This window comes from Lathamus discolor, chromosome Z, assembly GCF_037157495.1.
Source record: "Lathamus discolor isolate bLatDis1 chromosome Z, bLatDis1.hap1, whole genome shotgun sequence".
NCBI lineage: Eukaryota > Metazoa > Chordata > Aves > Psittaciformes > Psittacidae > Lathamus > Lathamus discolor.
In genome coordinates this window covers 47,278,108-47,299,753 of record NC_088909.1, presented here as the reverse complement: position 1 = coordinate 47,299,753, position 21,646 = coordinate 47,278,108, and the positions used below count along the sequence as shown (strand labels likewise).

Sequence of the window (21,646 nt, the reverse complement as noted above, 5' to 3'; positions counted from 1 at the left end):
CTAGACATGCCAAGACTTGTTTACATTTAGCCATTGAGTTCTACAAGAAATAAAAATACCTGTAAGAGTTTAAATCAGAGTCATAGGATTGGGCTTGGGTTGGAAGGCACCCTAAAAATTACCTAGTTCCAACCCGCTGCCATGGTTGCTCAACAGGTCCTTCTAGCACAATAAACTGGAAATAACGAGGAAATGCCCTGATGAAACTTCGCCAAACTCTCCAGACTTCGACCGGGCCCAACCTCCGCCTCTTTTCACCACAGCTACTTAAAATGAGCTGTGCGTGTCGAATTTTACCGGGCTAAACCTTTATTTCTGCGCCAAGCCGGCCCTGCCTTCTGCGCGGAAGGGACAATTAGGAAGCGGAAGCTGCCTCGTGTCGCGGGGAAACAGGCGGTACTGGGAAGAAGCCTGGAAGCGCGGCACCATTCCCCGAATCCTCCTGTGCTCTTTTCCAAGCTGGTCCCGCGGCGGCAGCTGCAAGGCGAGCAAACCGCGATCCCGAGCTGCTGCTGATGGACGCCAGAAGCGAACCCTCTCAGCCGCCGTTCCCAAAGGAGCAGGGACGAGGGCAAAATACACCCCCCAGCTGACGCTGCGCTCCCGGCCCGCACCGGCAGCCTCCGGCCGGCACTGGGGCGGGGCGGCCGCGGAGGCGGGGTCGGAGGACCGAGGTCTCCGAGACGTAACCTAGAGCGGCGGTTTCACCATAGAGTTTGGGCTAGGAGGGGTGTCGCCGCCGCTGCACTCCCGGCGCATGCGCGCAGTTTCGCTTCCCGCAGCCGGTGCAGCAGCGTGTGGGGAGCGTGGTGGGACGTGGGAGTTGGGTGAGCAGTGGCTGGTGCTATGGCCACCGTGCTGAACCTCAACAATGAGGTGAGTGAGACACCTGTCCTCACCTCCTCTGGTGTGCCGGCCGGGAGGGGGGGCGCGGGCCAGGTGGAGGCCGCGGCGCATGGCGGGGCCCGGGACCCTGGGAGGGAGAGGTAGAGGTAGAGGTAGAGGCAGAGGCAGAGCTGGGCGGCGGCGTGTGCGAGCGGGCCGGGCCGGGCCGGGCCGGGCCGGGCCGGGCCGGGCCTGACCGACCTTCCCCAGGGCCCGCGTGGCTGCATGGAGTGGGGAAGAAGGCCCCGGTGTGGTCTCGGCCACCGCTGTCGCCATGTGGCCTGAGGCGGCTGCCGCGTATCCCTGTGAAGGCCTGCGCAGTGTGCTGGGATTTGGCGACAGGTCTGTGTGATGAGAGTGAAGATCTGCCTTACGAAGATAAACTACCTTTAGGGAGGCGCTACGGAATGGTCGGCATGTGCTTCGCTTCAACATCCTGAAATTTAATGTAGTATCGTTATCATATCGTGTCACGTCTTAGCGCGTTCTCACTGAAGTTTTGCAGGTGATTCTAGTAGACCTACCACAGTCTCAGTTGCCTCTGTCCTGGATAGCAGGGATACAGTATTGCCTTATTGCACTGGAGGTGCTGTTAATGACAAATGAGCAGATTAGAGCTAACTTTTGCCAGTTCTGTTAGAAGTCTGATATTTCATATTTGTCAGATTTTTTTTATCCTGCTTTATACTGTGAATTAAATTAGTTTGGTGTATGTAACTTGTGATGGGTTTTGACTACACATCTGCAAATAATAGTGTATGGTAAATCTGACACAACCAAACCAGCCTCTTTAAACTGTTGCTGCGATACTTGAAGAGTAGATTTCAGTCTTGTTGGGTATGTATCAGTTTCTGCAGATGGCATTGTGCAATTCCAGGATTCCTAGATAATTTACAGTATTGTTAAAGTTGCTTTTTGTCATCAGCAGACTCAAAATGACAGATTATACAAGCATGTTCAGTTTCTACTTATACTTAAGGTAGGTTTCACATTCTAGATGTATAATAACTCTGACAGAGATTGGTTTGCAAGTCAAAGATTAAGTGAGAGGTAGCCTGTTTGTCAGAAAAAAATGTAGTTTGATATTCTACAAGTATGCTCAGTTTCTATTTATATTTAAGGTAAGTTTCATATTCTAGATGTATGATAACTGAGAGAGATTGGCTTGCAAGTCAGAGATTAAGTGAGAGGTAGCCTGTTTGTCAGAAAAATATGTAGTTTGATATTACATAAAATACAGGTGTATTATAAACTTTTGGTCCTTGCTATTGAAAGTATAAGGTCAAATGTGAGTGATTTAATATTGAAGTGTGCCAGTGAATCACCAAAGAAAAAGGCATTTTTGTCTTTCTCCATAAAAACATTTGTTGTTGAAGCAGAGATTTTATTTTTTTTATTGACCACGTTCAGGTGGTGTTTCATGGTCTTTCACCAGAGAGATATTAGGGTAACAAGGGATTAGGACAGGGTTATTATTTGACTGAGGAGTGACCAAACAGTCTTTCAGAAAGAGATAGAGTACAATGAGTTTCTGTACAAAAGACTGAAAAAATTGGTAAAGATAGTGAGGACGCTGTTCCTTCTCATAGTTCAAGCACCACCTTATCCTAAGAGGAAACTGAGGTTTTTTTCTGGAGGTTGGAGCTTTCATCAGAGCTTGGTTAAAAAGTAGGCACTCTAATAAGTTCATCTGAAATGTGTAAGGTAGTACAGAGACTGAAATCATGGATGCTACCTCATCAAGAGAGACAGAAAGTCAGGAGGCCTCTTATGACTAGGTTAAACAATTTTTTTCCATGTCCACACCTGTGTCTTCTCATAAGCACCAGAGCTGTATTAATTACTACAGTAATTAGTCATAGTACATGAAATACTTATTTTCTTTACAAATATCTGGATATCTGCTCTTTATTTATTACTGAGATGCCTTTAAAGAACATATTTTACTGTGTCATGGTTTAAGCCCACCTGGTAACTCAGAACCATGCAGCTGGTTGCTCACTCCCCGCTTTTTCCCCACCCTGCTCCTGGAGGGATGGGGAGGAGAATCCAAAGCATGTAACTTCCACATGCTGAGATAAGAACAGTCCAGTAACTAAGGTATAGCACAAACCACCACTGCTACCACCAATAACAATAATGATAAGGGAAATAACAAGGGGAAGGAATACAGTTGCTGAACACCCATCCACGAATAAGCAGCCCGACCCAAGCAGTGATCTGAGCCTTCTGGATAATTCCCCCCAGTTATATACTGGGCATGACGTGCTGTGATATGAAATACCTCTTTGGCTAGTTTGGGTCAGGTGTCCTGTCTCTGCTTCCCCCTGGCTTCCTGTGCCCCTCCTCACTGGCAGAGCATGAGACTGAAAACGTCCTCGGTTGGAGTAAACATTACTAAGCAATAACTAAAACCATCGGTGTTATCAGCATTGTTCTCAGGCTAAAGTCAGAAACACAGCATTGCACCAGCTACTGAGAAGGAGAAAGATGAGTGCTACTGCTGAACCCAGGACATACTGCTAAGAAATATTTATCTTCTTCTAATAAAGGTGAAGTGGAATTTGAGCATAAATAAAGTAGCAATTTTAGAAAGTCTCATGTTTTAAACAATTTTCTTTAGTGTTCTCAGAGTTTGCTAAAGCGATGCTTTATTGTAATTACAAAGTAGCCCTATTAAGGTGCACTTCTAGCATTCTGCAGTCAACCAATACTAGGCACCCTGCAGATTTCTTATTCTTACCCCATTAGGCCATATGAAATAGGCATGATGGTGCTTGTTGCAGAATGAATTTTGTCACCCTTGTATAGCTGATAACTTGTTTGTCTTAGCTGGATTTATGGTAGTTCCGTGTAAGGTCTTGTAAATTCATCTGTATTATATTTTAGTTCTGGTTTTAATTCAGGTGTTAAATCTGACAAAAGCATACTTCTGCTCTTAACTAATATCATGAACTATAATGGTCTGTTGTATCATGGAGTCTTAAATCCTAGGATGATAGGTTTCAAAATTTTTTTACCAGTTCATATTTTGTTTACAGGAAAAACAAATAGCTTGAGACCAGTGTTTCTCAGTAACAAACCGTTGTCTTGATAAATCTTTTAAGTCAAATTACCTTCATTTTCCTTACTTCCTGTTATGTATTTGATACCAATAACTAAGAAAACAAATAGTTATCATTGTCCAAAGCTTACTTGTTCTGGAGTGTCTACAGTATTCCTATGATCTGTATTGTCCAGGAAAAAGTTGCACAGGGTCTGCTTTGTATAGGTAAGTTATACTTAATAGCTTATTTCTGAATGGGAAGGATAATTACTTACCATTTGAGTAGGTAGCATCCGTTCAGTTTAATTCAATGGCAGGAGTTGTGCTAGTGTTACTGCCCTGGTAAAAACAAACACAAAACCCCTCACACTCTTAATGGAAAGTTTTGTTAGTACAATGTAAAAATCAAGCCTTTGATTCCAGTATTATAATGAAGTAGAGTGCATATGTGTTTAGAAATTAAAGGACACTTAAAAGGCTAATGCTTTAACTTGCCACCAGTGAAATTTCAGAGTTGAATATTATGAAAAATTATCATTTGATTAAAGAGTAGTGCCTCCATGAAGCAGCATGCTCCCAACTGTAGTGATCTAATACAAAGACTGAAAATGTCATACTGTTTAGGTGGCTGTATGAATGGGATCTGAAATTCCTGTACAGTGGTAAGCATACTGGATAAAAATAAGAGGGAATTGCAGTTGTTGTGATGAGGTGAAATAAAATGGAAAAGTACAAGAAATCATTAATAATTAGTCTGCTATTTACAGAATAATTAGTTTATACATTCTATTCATAATTTGTCTTTCCATGTAAAGTTGCTTATATTGGTGTAGCAGCTTCAAAAATGCGTATTATCTCAAGTTTAACAAAATGTATTGTGCCAAAAATGTATAAATCTTCTTTTTCTCTAGTTGCATGTATAGCTAGATAATAACAGAAAAAAGCAAGACCTTGGCAGTACCAGTGTTTGGCAAGGTCCAGTAATTTTAAGAAGCCATCATCTTCCTGCTGGCAAATAATGTGGTACAGTTTCAGTTTGACTGCATGACTGAAAAATTAGGATTGGAAAAGAGTTAAAAAGTGCAAACTTTTTTTGTAATTCAGACATCCCAGTTCCTGTATGGCATTATTGCATTTTTATTTCTGTATCCAAGGAAGAGTGGGGTGGGAGGTGGGGAAAAGTAAAGACTGCACTAAGTTAGAACAAAGTGAAATAGAGTTTTTGAAAAGGAAGAGTAAAATGCAGTATTTTTTTACCATTTTCTACTTACCACGTTCTTTTCTACAAGGGAAACATAACTTGTGGAATAAAAATGTTTGATTTTGCAATTATTATGTATTCATAGAATCATAGACTGGTTTGTATTGTAAGGGATCTTAAGATCATCTACTTCCAACCCTCCTGCCATGGGCAGGGTGGCCTCATGGTAGACCATTTCGTCCAAGCCTCTGTGCAGCCTGGCCTTGCGTGCTGCCAGGGATTGGCTGCATATGATCAGTGATTTTGCAGGGTTTGTATTGAGCCTAATTGTATTTTCATCTGGTACTCAATTTTATAATACAGGCTGAAGGAATCTTTTTTTTTTTTTTTTTTTACCCCCAACTATTTTTGTATATGTTTCCTGTTTCAAAAAGCTTTCTAAATTTTCAGGTGTCTTGTCACAGAATAGCTTTGGAAGTTAAACTTTTCTGGAAATGCTAGATGGCAGCACATAATCATCAGCTGCCATGGACGAGGGAAGTGTAAAGGGAGTTAGCTCATGTTTAATGTGAAAAATGATTGTTGTTGGTCAAAAATATACAGTTGGGGGGCAGGGTTTGATTGGGTTGGTTTTGGGGTTTTTAATTTTAGAACCTGTACTTCTTAAATGATGTTGTTCTGTTTTTACAGTCATACTCTGCTACCAATATTGTATGTTTGCAACAAATAGTTACCTCTCTGCCCTTCTTTTTTCATTTCTTTGTTTTAATTTCTTGTGACTAACTCAAGGAATTAAGCTTCAGAAAGCCCATGAAGCTAATGCAAATTATGCCTGTATGAATTGTTCTAAAAATAAGTGTTCTAATGTGTGTCTACCTAAGTGCTGTAACAGCTGAGGCTGACTATTAGTAAGCAAATTTAAATTTTCTCAGAGTTGAGAGGTTTTTTATGTCTGTGGACATACAAATTTAGTTTGCTAAACTTGTTTGGGAATGGAATTGGTATCAGGTGAATTTTTCTCTTGAATTTATGTTCAATAATCAATTGTATGCATCCAAATTAATTTCTCTATAAAAAAATGTTATGGATCTCTTGCTGAATTAGAAAAGATTGAACTTTATTTACAAAGCTGTGAGGATTAGAAAATTAAAACTTATGTCTACAAAATGCTTGTCAGCCACAATTAGAGTATTCTCTTTTTTTTTTTTCCCTAAAAGGTGGAGTGAAGATACATTTTATCTTCAGAGCAATATGTGTGCACACACATATTTCAATTGGCTAAGCAAAGTGCAGATTTCGAAAGTGTAGGGAGCTTAATAAAGAAGCTCAAGGTAGGGGATTCCAGTCAGGTAGTGGTTTGGGTACCGACACTTTGTGTTGTGATGCTCAGGCCCTTTTACTTTTCAGAGTTAGCACTGCATCCTGACCCAGTTTGCAATTTAGATGAATGACAGAATCAGAAAGCAGTCTGGACATGTGGCTGAGGATTTAGGCTGGTGTACAGCAAAGTCAAAGATGGATAACATGGCTGATTATGAAAAAAAAAACCAAACCAGAAGAAAGCCATGGGGAATAACCTTAACTTGTGAAGAAAACTGACATACAGCCTCTTAAAGTCTGAAGTGGCAGTCCAGGTTTTATCTGTAACTGTGAAGCTTGCCATAGTGCAACCAGAAGTAAATGTGTGTTTGTAGATGCTTGTATAAAGCTTGGGTTGGCCTGGAGTAGCATGGGTAGGTGTTGCGTTTGTCATTAGGTGGTCAGACACAGCTAAGATAACAAAAGTAAATAGAAAAACAGTTACTGAACTTGAATTTATACATACCTTCACTCACAAATTGCTGAAAGGCCAACTGCATTTTTTTACTTTGAAAGGCCTTTCATATAAAGCTTTTTGTGAAGAATTGATTGGTTTGTTGTATATTAGACAAATACAGCATTCCCCCAAAGGACTGTGATTCTGTGACTGTGGCAGTTGTACTTACTGCTCCTGAAGCTGGGGCTTCTCACTCTCTTTGTTCCTCACACATTCCCACCACATAGTCCTGCCTCCCACTTATGTGAGCAGAATAAATTTTTTGCTAGGGTAGATCTCTGCAACTGATTTAAGGTAGGAGGGTCTAACAGGCTGTGAGAGCCGCAGGAACAAGGGACCAGGGATGGATGGGAGAGTCTTGGAGGAGGGGTGTAGACAGATTGTCCCTCTTCCACCTCAGTGAGTTGTTCAGTTGGTTTGTGGCACTGGTACTACTGTGGTGTTCTTCACTACTTAAATGTACATCTTAATATAGTGGCTTTTCTCTGAAATAACATTTGGGGAGGGTGTGCAACCAGCAAAACCCAAAATAGGATGAATATATGATGTGCAGCTTTGTTGTCCAGCAGGTGTTTATGTTACACAAGTTAACTGTTTGTCGCAGCTATAACGGCAGAACTAGAGAGTTGAAAGAGGAAACCAAAGGAGCCTTTTATTTGTCTGATCTTGATAATGTTACATGATGAGTTCATTGGAGAGTGACTGCAAATCAGGTTGAAAGAAAAATCTAATAGTTTCGCTGTTAGACTTAATTAAGTTTATTTTTTGAAAATATGACTAAGGGGAGAACACAACGGGTCTCTTACCTGTTTCAAAAGAGCCCTTAAAATAATTTGCAGTCCAGGAATAAGTAAAGCAAAATGTAATTTTTCAGGAGTTGTATTTTGCACATGAATTAGAGAAGTTAATACTTAGGTCCTCTTTCATGAATTTTCTTTAAAATTGCATTTCACTATCATGAACAAGCAAATGTGAGCATTAATATTTTAGTGCATCGTATCCAAATGGCTAGCATTACCTGAGATATGTTTTGGTATTTTTAAGTACATTCCTGGATATTCTTTACCAGTGATAAAGAATCCTAGATGGAAACTTTCAAAATAACAGTGACTGAGTGCTGTAGGCATTATGGTATTTAAAGCAGTTTGAAATGCTAGGCTGTGAGCCCAGTGAGGTGATCCAGGCTTCTCTGGGGAGATATTTGACCAGTTACCTGATATTGAACTGAGCTGTGAGATGTCCTGCTGCTCATAATTCAAAATATCATGCTGTCTTTCAAGGCATGCCTCTGTCTGATGGGGAAAAATGCTTCAGTTTTTGTTTAATGATTTAGTTGTTAGAAAACTTTCTAGTAGTTGAAAAACTTTCTAGTAGTAGTTTCTAGTAGTGTGTGGGTTCCCTCAGTCTGAGATGAGTTGAATCCTGTGTGACCAGCAGAGAGCGCTAATCACAAATACTAACTCTAATGCTGGGCTACTGTCCGGCGAAGAAGGGAGATCTTACGGGGTCAGGCGAGCCTGGTCATGTATTTCCCTAGTGGGAGCATTTCCGTAGGAAAAGTCCTTGGCAGTGCTCCAAAGGCTGCTTATCCAGCAATTAATATGAAATGTGTGAGTTCCCTCAAAGGAAATACTGGAACTCGGAACTCTTTACCCGCGAGGAAACTCTTCTTACTGGTCTACAGATGAGTTCCCTTTTGTTGTCTCTCACTTACGAGCCTTGTTTATTCCAGCACCTATTCAGCATGCTGGTCAAGCTATTCTCTTGAAGTGAAAGCATTTGTCCAGACTCCCTCAGATTGAAGAAGGTTTGTAATGTTAGGCTTTTCAGTCCTGGTAAGCACCCCAACCTCTAGACTGTGCTTCATGTACTAGTTTCCCTGGTGGACACTAGTTCTAACACTGTTCTGAGCTATCTGCCAGTATGGTTAAACTCTGAGAGACATGTTCTCTCTCTTAGGCAACTTAAGTCAGCTTTGATTTATCTGCGACCACTTCAAAATTATTGTTTAGGTAAAGTGGTTAGCACCTGGGAAAAGTACAGGTGCCTAGGATGATCTGTGGTCAGAATTGAAGCTGTGTCTGAATTCTGGCACTGCCAAGATCTGTATATCCTTGACTTGCACATGGTCTTACAGACTTCCTTGAAGCTGGTAATGCAGTCTCTTATATGTCACTGAAATCGGTCTAAAGTCTTTGAAAAAGCATATAAGGAAGTTATGAGAACTGAGTAAAAGAAAAAACTGCGCAGTTCAAAACCAAATAGCTGATCTTTTCCATCAGTTAATTTGTGAGTATACTGGTAAATAACTTTCTTTCTTTTTCTTTTTTTTTTTTTTTTTTCCTGTAAATTACAAATCTGTAGAAAGTTAGAAAGCAAACAAGACTTTGAACTCTGGAATACTTGGCAGCAGTTGCTTTAGCTCTATGGAAATGCATGTAAAAATTCTTGCATTACTTGTGTTACTAATAATTTTAAGCACAACAGTTTCTTGAAGGAGAAGAAGATTGTGCTTGATTGGGCTTGAATTCTGCTTAAAACAGTTCGAGTGTTAAATTACTGACATTCTTTTACAGACCATATAAATGTCCTAAGGAAAAGGTCTTTTGAAAGCTTATGAGATTTCCAAACTTACACTCTGTGAGATAGAATTCTGAGGAATTGTGGTTTTTCTTTTCTTTTCTTCTTTTTTTTTTTCCCTAGGAACTGTTCCAGCAGCTGTTTCTAAAGTTTCTAGAGTTGCCACATCATCACTTATACTAATTTGAACAGCAAATTCTGATCTCCTATTCACACAGATTTTGTTTCAGCAGATTGCTGAAGCAATTAAACATGTCAAACTATGCATTTTTTTGCGTCTGACAATATTGCATACAGCCTGTACTAGTGTACTTCAGGACTTCAGGACAGAAATGAAAACTTTTCCTCAGCTTGAGTGGTTTTTATAAAGTGTGTGTGGTAGGCCACGTAGACTAGTAAGATGCTCGCTCTCATAAAACAAAACATCTGTGGTTCCTTGGTGTGGTAGTGTACAGTAATGAAAAAAACATGCAAACACGGTCATGGGAAGCTTTGCAACTTTTATTTTAACAGAACTATGAGATACTTGCCATGCACAGTGTAGTGCAGATGTAATTTATGGGTATGTATCTATACATTAAAATTAAATTTTTAAAAACAGTTTTAGTAGGGTAAACATGCTTAATTTCTTACTGCTGTCATTGCACACATTTGCATTGCAGGGCCTGAAGCTTGCTGCTAAATGAAGAAGGAAGCAAGGCTGAAATGAGCGTAGAAGGGAAGGGGTGGTACTGGATTTTTTCCTAATAGAATTTGAGTGCTCGGGGGACTGTGACTTCTACAAAGAGAATAGTAATCAGTTGTGGATTCATTGAGAATTACCAGTTAGTATAAAAATGATGAAGTTTCTTTCCGTTATCTTTGTGGAGGTCAGTAGTGAAAAACAGTTAAGGGAAAAGTTTTTAGTTAAGGTTTTTAGCACAAAAGTGGCCATTTACTGAATTCAGAGACTTTTTTGATTATCCATTAAAGGGTATAAGAGAAAGAGATTTTAAACTGTCATACTGTTTTTATATGAAAAACAAAAATAGCATTACATTATTTCTGTTGCAGAGATGGTTCAAAATGATACATTTGTTCATATGGCTTTTAATACCATACTAACTACATAGAATGTAAATCAGTTACCATTTTTTTTAGAATTTAAATATTCTGTTCTTTTTTATTCTGGTATATTTTCTGTCATGTGGTCACACGACTGACAACAGAAAAGCTTGACTTTAATTTTTGTGTTGAGTAAACAGGTCAAAATTGGGTCTGTCAGAGTATTTGTGTAATGCATCTTAAAGAACTTCCATTTATATCACCACTAAGCTTGATATCGAGATCTCCATGACAGCAAAAATAAACCAGCAGCAGTAATTCACAAGTTTTAAGTTTGGCTGTACTATCTGGAGATCTTGTTGGATACATTCAGTTGTGCTGGAAGCTACTTTATTGTATGTTTGTAGACCTGTTTGAATTCTTTTTGTCTGTGGTCAAGCAAACATTGGATTTGAAGTAGCTCTCAACATCTGAACTGGACAACTATCATTTTAAGGTAGTGTTGTATAGCAGCTTGGTAGAGTGAGAAGTTAGATTGCAACGTCTTTAAAATTGATACAGCGAAAGAGAGTTGAATCTCAAAAATTCTTTTACCTGACTACAAGCAGAAATGAGTAATATTCCAGTAGGAGCAGGAGCTCAGACTGAGGAGTAAAATATGAGGGACTTTTTGTTTCATATTTTTAATAAGATATATAGAATATTGTGATTTGATTTATATAATATTTTAATGAGTCAAGTGTTGGAATTAGGGCTTGTTTTTTCTCCTAAAAAGTCCTGTGTGTTAAGGTAATGTGCAAATGTAAGCAGTGAATCTGGAATAGCTCTTTCTTTGGAAGCTATTTTAGAAAAAGAGTGCCATCTTATGATTTGGCTTACTCGGTGTCCAAATAAACATTATAATGAGAATAAGCCAGTTTCAAATAAAAGTCTCTGAATATGGCTTAATATTGCTATAAAATTATGTACATTCCTTAATTTTTTTTTGTGCAGTTCAGAAGTTTATTTCCCTAGATTCTGACCTTGATAATTTTAATAGAGAATGAAAACTAGATAGCAAAATAAAATACGCCAATGGAAAGCAAAACTTACTTGCCAGGGTATAACTGTTAGTACTCTTTAAACTAAAAATATTGAAATAGCATTTAGTCTTGGAAAAAAAGTTCACAAGAAAGTCCTCACCATTTAAAGAAAATAAATTATTTAAAGCTAATGGTGTAGCAAGGCAAGCAGAAATGAGATTTTTGAGCAATGTATACAGTATGTCACTGGCATATAAATACCAGTAAATGCTGAGTATGAGTATCTGGGAGAACATTTTCCTTTGAATTTGTAGCCATTACAATGTGCCAAGTAGACAGCATCATAATTCTTACTGTGGTAATAGGCTGCTTTCGTTATTTTCAGAATCATCTATATCCTTGGTTTCTACTTAGGGGTACTGAGGGAGCTGGCAGAAGTGCTTGCAGAGCCACTTTCAATCATTTATCAGCAGCCCTGGGCTAACCAGGGAGGTCCCAGGTGACTAAAAGTTACCAAATGTAACACCCATTTGGGGGTGGAAGGAGGATCTGGGGAACTACAGGCCTGTCAGTCTGAACTTGGTGCTGGGGAAGGTCATGGTGCAGATCATCTTGAGTGCCATCACACAACGTGTACATGGCAGACAGGTGATCAAGCTATGTCAACATGGGCTTATGAAAGTAGGTCCTGCTTGGCTAACCTGGTCTCCTTCTGTGAGCAGGTGACCTGCTTATTGGATGAAGGAGATGCTGTGGATGTTGTCTACCTGGACTTTAGTAAAGTCTTTGACACTATTTCCCACAGCATCCTCCTGGAGAAAACTGGCTGTTCATGGCTTGGACAGATGTACTCTTTGCTGGCCTGGCCTAAAGAGTGCTGGTGAACAGAGTTAAATCTGGTTGGTGGCTGCTCACAAGTGCTGTTCCCCAGGGCTCAGTACTGGGGCCAGTTCTGTTTAATATCTGTATCTGTGGTCTGGAGGAGGGAATTAAGTGCACCCTCATCAATGCTGTACATGACAACATTTGGGCAGGAGTGTTGATCTGCTGAAGGAGAAGGCAGCTCTGCAGAGGTGTCTGGACAGGCTGGATCAATGAGCTGTGGCCAGTGGTGTGAGGTTCAACAAGGCAAAGTGCCAGGTCCTGCCCTTGGGCCACAACAACCGCATGCAACACAAAGGGCTTGGGGAAGAGTGCCTGGAAAGCTGCACTGGACCCAGGGGTGCTGTTTGATGAAGCTGAACATGAGCCAGCTTGTGTCCAGGTAGCCAAGAAGGCCAGCAGCATCCTGGCCTGTATCAGCAATAGTGTGCCCAGCAGGTCTAGGGCGGTTACCATCCCCCTGTACTGGGTACTGGTGGGGCAGCATCTCGAATCCTGTGTTCAGTTCTGTGCCTCTCACTACAACAAGGACATTGGTGTTGGTCTCTGTTCCCAAGAATCAGGTGATAGGATGAGAGGAAAAGGCCTCAAGTTGGGCCATTAAAGGTTTAGACTGGGTATTAGGAAAAAATTCTGCACCAAAAGGGTTGTCAAGCATTGGAACAGGATGCCCAGGGAAGTGGTAAGAGTCACCATTCCTGGAGGTATTTGAAAGATGTGTAGATGTGGCAGTTGATTTAGTAGTGGACTTGACAGTTCTAGAGTAACGGTTGGACTCAATGACCTTAAGCATCTTTTCCAACCTAAATGGTTCTATGGTTCCTGTTCACTCTTTTATGAGACCACATTACAAGAAGTCTGAGGTCGTGTACAGATATGCTAAATGTAGGAAGGGATGAGTGAATAGAGACTAGTTGCATGAGAAGCTGGTAAGAACTGTTTTAAATGGCAGCTGGTTCAAAGAATAAGTTATTTCATTCAAGACAAAAATCACTGGGGAACTGCTGCAAAGGAAATGAGTAGCATAGGAGCAGAAGAGCATAAGTTAAATTTAGTTGCATAATATAATAGGAATTCAGATGATACAAAGCAAAAGGGCAGTTAAGGTGATTGCTTTTGGAACAGCTCAGAAATGAGATTGATGGAAGGAAGGGATGAGCAAGATAGCTGATAATTCCTTTAAATATTGCAGCCATCTGAAATGGTGGGTGGGTAATAAGGTGTGTTGGACAAGACGAAATAGGATGAGGAATGAGAAGGGCTCGTAACAGGGGGAAACTTATGTTTGGTATAAAAATGCAAGCTTCAGAAGAAGGGAATCCCCCAGTAGAACCACCACTTGGTGTGGTGAGAGGTTCTAAAGGGATGAACAATAAATATACCATGCCTAAAATAGATGGGTAATGTGAGATCACTTGTTCTGTTACAACAGAGGAGATTTTGTAGGAACCTTTGAGCCCTGTTAAAGTTGCTAGCAGCTAATACTGGGATAGGTTATACAACCTTTTGTAGATCTGGTGTCTTGGCAACTGCCTGATGGAGAGCTAATTGCATGAAGGTACAGTTTTTAAACGAAAGGCTAACAAAGAGTAGTGTCTGTCAGACATCTGAGAGGGATATTTGAGCTCCTTACTCCTACTTTTCATCCTTGTCCTTTTCCCTAGTTTCTGTTTTATGTCATGAAGAAACTTCCAGGAAGAATGCAGAATATTAGATATTTCTCTCTGTTTTCATAGAATCATAGAATAGTTAGGGTTGGAAGGGACCTTAAGATAATCTAGTTCCAACCACCCTGCCATGGGCAGGGACTCCTCACACTAAACCATGTCACCTAAGGCTCTGTCCAACCTGGTCTTGAACACTGCCAGGGATGGAGCATTCACAACCTCCCTGGGCAACCCATTCCAGTGCATCACCACCCTTACAGTAAAGAACTTCTTATATCCAGTCTAAACTTCCCCTGTTTAACTTTTAACCCATTACCCCTTGTCCTATCACTACAGTCCTCAGTGAAGAGTCCCACTTCAGCATCCTTGTAGCCCCCTTCAGGTACTGGAAGGCTGCTATGAGGTCTCCACGCAGCCTTCTCTTCTCCAGGCTGAACAGCTCCAACTTTCTCAGCCTGTCTTCATGCAGGAGGTGCTCCAGTCCCCTGACCATCCTTGTGGCCCTCCTCTGGACTTGTTCCAGCAGTTCCATGTCCTTTCTATGTTGAGGACACCAGAACTGCGCACAATACTCCAAATGAGGTCTCACAAGAGCAGAGTAGAGGGGCAGGATCACCTCCTTCCACCTGCTGGTCATAGTCCTTTTGATGCAGCCCAGGATACGGTTGGCTTTCTGGACTGCGAGCGCACACTCTGGCTCTGAACCAGTCATAAACATCAGTCACATATTCTTATCGGCCAAACAGGTGGGTAACATGGGCAGTAACTACAGTTACTGATTAAAGCTCAAAGACAGCAACTCCAAGGATAATATAGAAAACAACTGTAGGGAAACTGGACTCAAAAGTCTAAGATGCCAAGCATTATTGGTTCTGCAACTTGAAGTGAAACTCAGTATTAACTTTTGGGTAGAAGTAAACCACACGTCAAATTAAATCTTGCAACAGTTTAAGCTAATTTTCATCATAGGATTATGTATCAACAGTACTAATGCATTTTGAAGGAATAAACGTCTCTCCCTATCTATCTGCTATCTCGGTGTTGGGACCGGTCTTGTTTAACATCTTCATCGCTGACATGGGCAGTGGGATTGAGTGCGCCCTCAGCAAGTTTGCCAATGACACCAAGCTGTGTGGTCCGGTTGATATGCTGGAGGGAAGGGATGCCATCCAGAGGGACCTTGACACGCTTGTGAGGTGGGCTGATGCCAACCTTATGAAGTTTAACCATGCCAAGTGCAAGGTCCTACACCTGGGTCGGAGCAGTCCCAAGGCACAGCTACAGATTGGGCAAAGAAGAGATTCAGAGCAGCCCTGTGGAGAAGGACTTGGGGGTGTTGGTTGATGAGAAACTGAACATGAGCCGGCTTCAGTGTGCGCTCGCAGCCCAGAAAGCCAGCCGTATCCTGGGCTGCACCAAGAGGAGCTTGCCTAGCAGGTCGAAGGAGGTAGAACTGTTGGAACAAGTCCAGAGGAGGTCCACGAGGATGATCAGGGGACTGGAGCACCTCCCTTATGAAGATAGGCTGAGAAAGTTGGGTCTGTTCAGCCTGGAGAAGAGAAGGCTGCGTGGAGACCTCATAGCAGCCTTCCAGTATCTGAAAAGGGGCTATAGGGATGCTAGGGCTTAGGGACTGTAGTGACAGGACAGGGGGTAATGGGTTAAAACTTAAACAGAGGAAGTTTGGATTGGATATAAGGAAGAAATTCTTCCCTGTTAGGGTGGTGAGGCACTGGAATGGGTTGCCCAGGGAGGTTGTGAATGCTCCATCCCTGGTGGTTTTCTAGGCCAGGTTGGACAGAGCCTTAGGTGACATGATTTAGTATGAGGTGTCCCTGCCTATGGCAGGGTGGTTGGAACTAGATTATCTTAAGGACCTTTCCAACCCTAACTATTCTATGATTCTATCTTCCATACGAGTACCCTAGCACAGCAGGCTGATCTTCTTAAAGCTGGAGATGAGCATCTTTGTTGTCATTTGCAAATTAATCTTTATGTTCTAGTATATGCCAAAGCACGCTTGCATGCTAATCTGAGACAGTATGGGAGCTGGCATGCTGTCTGGCTGTATGATATTGGAGGCATGTTGGGGAGGGATGAGTCATCCATGAATGCCAAAGTCATGTAGTTCCTTTAAAGTGAACTGTAGCATGCAAAGGACAAGTGGTTGGCCTGAAGAATGGCACACAAATCCTTGAAATGCACATTTGATCAAGTGCAATTTACTAGCCTGTTATTTTGAACCTCATGGGGCTCAGCAAGGCCAAGTACAAGGTCCTGCACCTTGGTCAGGGCAAGCCCCAATACTGATACAGTCTGGGAGATGAAGGGATTGAGAGTACCCCAGAGGAAAAGACCCTGGGGGCACTGGTGAATGAAATAAACTGGTGAATGGTGAACATGAGCTGGCAATGTAGGCTTGTAGCCCAGAAGGCAAACTGTAGCCTGGGCTGTATCAAAAGGGGTGTGACCAGCAGGCTGAGGAAGGTGATCCTGCCTCTCTACTCTGCTGTGGTGAGATCCCACATGGAGTACGGTATCCCAGCTCTGGTGTACTTGGCACATGAAAGACATGGACCTGTTAGGGAGGGTCCAGAGGAGAGCCACAGAAATGACCAGAGTACTGGAGCACTTCTGGTATAAAGAAGGACTGACAGAGTTGGGGTTGTTCAGCCTGGAAAAGAGAAGACTCCAGGGAGACTGTATTGCAGCCTTTAAGTATGTAAGTATGCTCCATCCCTGACAGTGTTCAAGGCCAGGTTGGATGAACCCCTGGGTGGTATGGTTTAGTGTGAGATGTCCCTGCCCATGGCAGGGTGGTTGGAACTAGATGATCTTAAGGTCCTTTCCAACCCTAACTGTTCTATGATTCTAAGTGCGGCTTAAGAGAAAGCTAATGACAGACTTTTTAGTAGGGCCTGTAGTGACGGGTGAAGGGGTAATGGTTTTAAACTGAACTGAAAGAGGATAGATTTAAATTAGACATAGGGAAGACATTTTTTACAATGAGGTTGCTGAAGCACTGGAACAGGTTGCTTGGAGAGGTGATAGACTCATCCCTGGAAATACTAAACGTCTGGTTGTATGGGGCTCTGAGCAACCTGACCTAGATGAAGATGTGCTGGCTTGTTGCAAAGGGGTGGACTACATGACCTCTAAAGGTCTTTTCCAACCCAAACTGTTCTATGATTCTGTGACTATTAAACTGTCAAGTGCTATATGGAAGTGAATGTAAATGAGGTAAGGCAGAAAAGAATATAAAGAAAACAGCATATATTTACAGTTTGCCAGTGTTTATTCACTTGTACCATTCCCCTTTTGTAAATATTTCTACTCAGCACTTTTTCAAGTGTCTGATACCCTATGATTGAGACAACAAAACAGGTAGAATAAGGGAAAATGATCTGGTGCACTGGTTTGTCCTTGCCTCTGAGCTGCAGCTGGTTGTTCTTTAGTTGTGTCAGACAAAACCATGCCTAGATGTTTTGGGGTTTAGGCAGGCAGACTGAATTTAACTTGCATTTAAAGGGCTTGCTGATATTTTACCAAGTAGTCAGAAGAGAGTTCTAGCTCCTTGCTGGTCTTTAGGCTAATGTTGTTTGTGAGTTGTCTTAAGTGAATGGTTGGTGAGTGCTCAACAGCATTACTCAGGCTCATTTTTAGGTAAAAAGAGGTTAGTCTTTTAAAAGTATATGTTAACCAGAGTCATGGTTTTTTAAAATACCCTCACAACAGTGGTGTAATTTAATCCCTTTTGACTATCTTTATTTAACAACTCTGTAGTTCCTACAGAATGGTGCCTATCTTACGTGCAGAAGAGGAAGTAGCAATCTGACAGTGCATCTTTAAAGGAGGAAAAAAAAATAGTAACAATCCCAAGCAAACGTGATCACATGACTCCCACCCCCCCACCCCCCAAATTAGTACTGAGAACACTGTTGTTTCATGTCTGGTTTTATGTGAAAGGTGTCATATCCAGTTTTGCCAACATTTCTTTTCATGGTAGCAGTTCAACTCTACTGGTTTGGATAATGTTTGTGATTTGAATAATTAATACAGAAAATACACACCACTCATGTTATTTATTCATGTGTGTTAATCCTGATAATTCTTACATCACTAGTGTAGCTTCTGCTATTACTGTCTTCCTGTGAAATCAAAGCATAAGGGGGCATGAAACTCACATGTAGTTTCTAGCTAGAGCTGTGGTCTAATTAAGAAATCCTAGACACAGAAATCCATTGATGTGAGCTTGACTCTCTTGACTGCCTTTATTTCCACTGTCCCCTGCAACATTCCAAGGAAATATTTTTGGCAGAGTGCTAGCTGGGGGTTTCCAAACTCATGTCCAACTGAACAGGGTTAGGAATCACCTTTAGTTGTCCTCTGTTTCGGAAGGCTTGTGTAATTTTTATTTCCATGTGATACCCTATGTGCCAATTTGTGTAATACAGCATCTTTGGGCTAGTTTATTAGAGTTATTTCTCATCTGGATGTTTACAACTACTGCTGTTTATTTAGAGTTTAGAAATGTGTCTAACCAGCTCATGATCCTGGTTTGGACTTGAAAGCTCGAATGCTTTCTGAAATATTACATAGAGCCTAACTCCATACAGTGAGACACTGACTGTGAAGCAGTAAATCCATTAAATTTTGGTCTTTGGCAACAAGCAAGTAATTCTAGACTAGCCTTTCTCCATCCCAGCTACCTGAGATATTTGAAATTGCTTTCCAAACCCTTTAGATGAAAATGATCTTTGCTAGCTGTCTGAGTATTCATTGTGGTTTTCGCTTGGAGAAATTATGTCAGAAATGGCAACTGTTCTCTATGCAGGAGGAAATACAGTGCTATATTGACAAAAGAAACTCATCTTTCAGTGCTTCAGTTGAGAAAGTACAAAGAAAGCAGGAAGGGTTTGACAGTAACTCACAAGGAGCGTGTGCATTAATTTTCCCCATGAGAAACATGGAAATGTGCCCAAGTGGGCAGTGTGCTTTTCCCTGTTCATCTTCAGTAACCCTCCTAAGGAATCTGACAGTGTAAGTGCCCAGAGGATTGAGAGAATGCAGATGTTTTGCTTTCTCAGGTGGGTACCTCCAGCTAATGATGGTGCTTCAGCCTGCTTTGGGCTGCAGCTTGCTGTATTTTAATCCAGAAGTTGCCTGATATTCCATAAACTTGGCTACAACATCATTTGTTAGATGTATTGTGATATAGTTCAGTGCACTTAGTTCAAACCTGCTTTTAGGTATCTTAAGATGGCAAAGGTAAGACCAGTCCTACATTGGTATAGCACAGACTAGCTGAAGAAACTGTGTGCTCCTTAGCACTTCCTGTGCTGAGATTTGATCTTTATAGTAAATACAGGGATAGCTCATTTATTGTATTCTGGTTTGTTGTAGCCCATCTCTCTGTCTTCGTGTGTACATTCTCACTTTACTCTTTTGCCTTTCGACTAGGTAGCATTCACTTGCCTAAGGGGGAAACAGCTCAGGAAACTGATCTGGCTGAAAACTCATGTTGTTTCTGTAAGTGTAGGGTGTGGGGGTTTTCCTATTTTGTAGTTATATATTTGTGTAAAACAGCCCTGGAACAGAACAACTGAACTGTAATATTCCACACAGGTGATTTTTTTTGTTGTTCTTCGTGCCTTTACCTCCATATTTATATATTTTTTTATAATGCAAATATATGAAGCTGTAATAAGTCTGACTTCCTATTTCTGGATATCTTGACATGTAGAAAATACACGCTGTAATATAGTGATTCTTTTCTAAAAAAAAAAAAAAGAAGAAAAAGAAAGAAACAAAAAAAAAACTTTGGCAATTCCTAGCTTTTCCGAAGAATCTAAAAGTTGTTAGATCTTTCAAGCTGACATTCCAGATAATATAGAAGTATTTGTAATGAAATTCCAGAAACAGTTTTTTTACTTAAGTTACTCACTCAAAAGATTATGTATTATTGTTAGTTCTGGCTAATATGTGATCCAGCTGCAGGTGTTCTGAATTTTTAAACTCTCTGTTGCCAAATAGCACCAAAAATTAACATTTAGAATACTCTGTCGCCATGGTAATTTCTTGGTTGGAAGATTGCCAAGGAACTATAAAATGAAACCAGTGTTTTTGATGTGCCTTAAAATGAGGAAAGGAAAGGAAGGAGAAAGGAAAGGAAAAAGGAAAGGAAAGGAAAAGAAAAAAAGAAAAGGGAAAGGGAAAATCCACTGAGAACTGAAACATTTAAGTTAGTACCGTGTTTTTCTTACAGGTATTGGAGAGGCCTTGAATACTCCACTTAAATATATTTCACTTTTTTTTTTTTTTTAAACTGCATTTCTTGCTTTAACATTTGTTGATGTGTAATTGAAGCAACGTGCAAATGGTTTTGGTGTGCTTTTAGTAACTTTTTCCCTTCTTTAGCTGCTGTGCTTAAACTTGGGGTTGTTCAGAAGCAAGTTTGTTAATGTGATATAATCAAAATCCAGTTGTATATCTTTGGGCACATATAAATATTATTTTCCTTTTACTTTCAGCTGTTTTGATCTTAAGGGGTCAGACTGTCAACCTGCTAGTGTTTACTTGCCATGACAGGGCTCCACTAGGAGAGACATCACCATACAGGGGAAAAGGAGGGAGGCCTCTATTTAGTGGGTGTGTGTTTGAATAACGTTATGGATATTTCACAATGCTATGAACTCTTACAGTGAGTTTTTTCACTGAATAAGGTTAGGTGCAGTGTTGTTCCTTGAGGAGAACAGAATGGTTTGTCTTTTCTGGTTACTTGTACAAGACCTAGGACTAGGCTGTGTGCTGGCATAAAGCAGAAGTGGATGAAGAAACTCTGGTCTGTCTAGTGCTGGTTGTTTAAAGATGTAATAATTTGTTTAAGTGCATTATCGGATGAGGACCAAAATGTTCAGCACCTTGTGTGCTGAAGCCCAGGGAGAACAGTTGTATGTGCTTCATGCTGCTCAGAGGAAAAAGAGATGACCATCAGATTATTGGCTTTCATGAATTTTGGATAGCTGAGGCCACCTGCATAAGTAAACTTTTATTAACTTTGAGTTAAGAAGAATTTAAGACATTGTGTCTTTCACATATTTTCATGTACAGTACTAGTTTTTGTACATAGCAGCATTAAAAAACCCACTTTTCATGTTGTAAATGCATACAGTTCTAGTATTTTGGGGTTTTTGCGTAGAATATATAAAACAAGACATGAGCAGAAACATGTTATTGCTTATTTTTTCTCTTAATCTGTTGGATTAATATTTTTTGAAGAATGGTGTGGTGTTTGTTTTTTGGTTACGAATTTTTTTTGTTAAATATAGTTGCTACTATAGTTCAGGCACGTACCTTTCTTGTTACATCTACAAATCTTTAGTCACACTTTCCTTTATATATTTTTTTTTATTGGCTGAACACTAGCTTGGTTTGGAGGCATGTTGCTGGTACAGACCTCAAAACAAGTTTCAGAAGTGGCCAAGTATAACATTTTATTCTAAT

At 40.8% G+C, this 21,646-nt stretch overlaps 1 protein-coding gene across 1 annotated transcript in view; it reads left to right on the top strand.

The window, feature by feature from the left end:
• Positions 1 to 397: 397 nt before the first annotated feature.
• The window catches only part of SRFBP1 (serum response factor binding protein 1), a 73,722-nt gene continuing 52,473 nt past the window's right edge, over positions 398 to 21,646 (top strand). Inside the window, exon 1 of the mRNA XM_065663034.1 lies at positions 398 to 876. Within this exon, the coding sequence (XP_065519106.1) occupies positions 847 to 876 (30 nt within the window). The 5' untranslated portion in view covers positions 398 to 846. The remainder of the gene's footprint in view (positions 877 to 21,646) is intronic.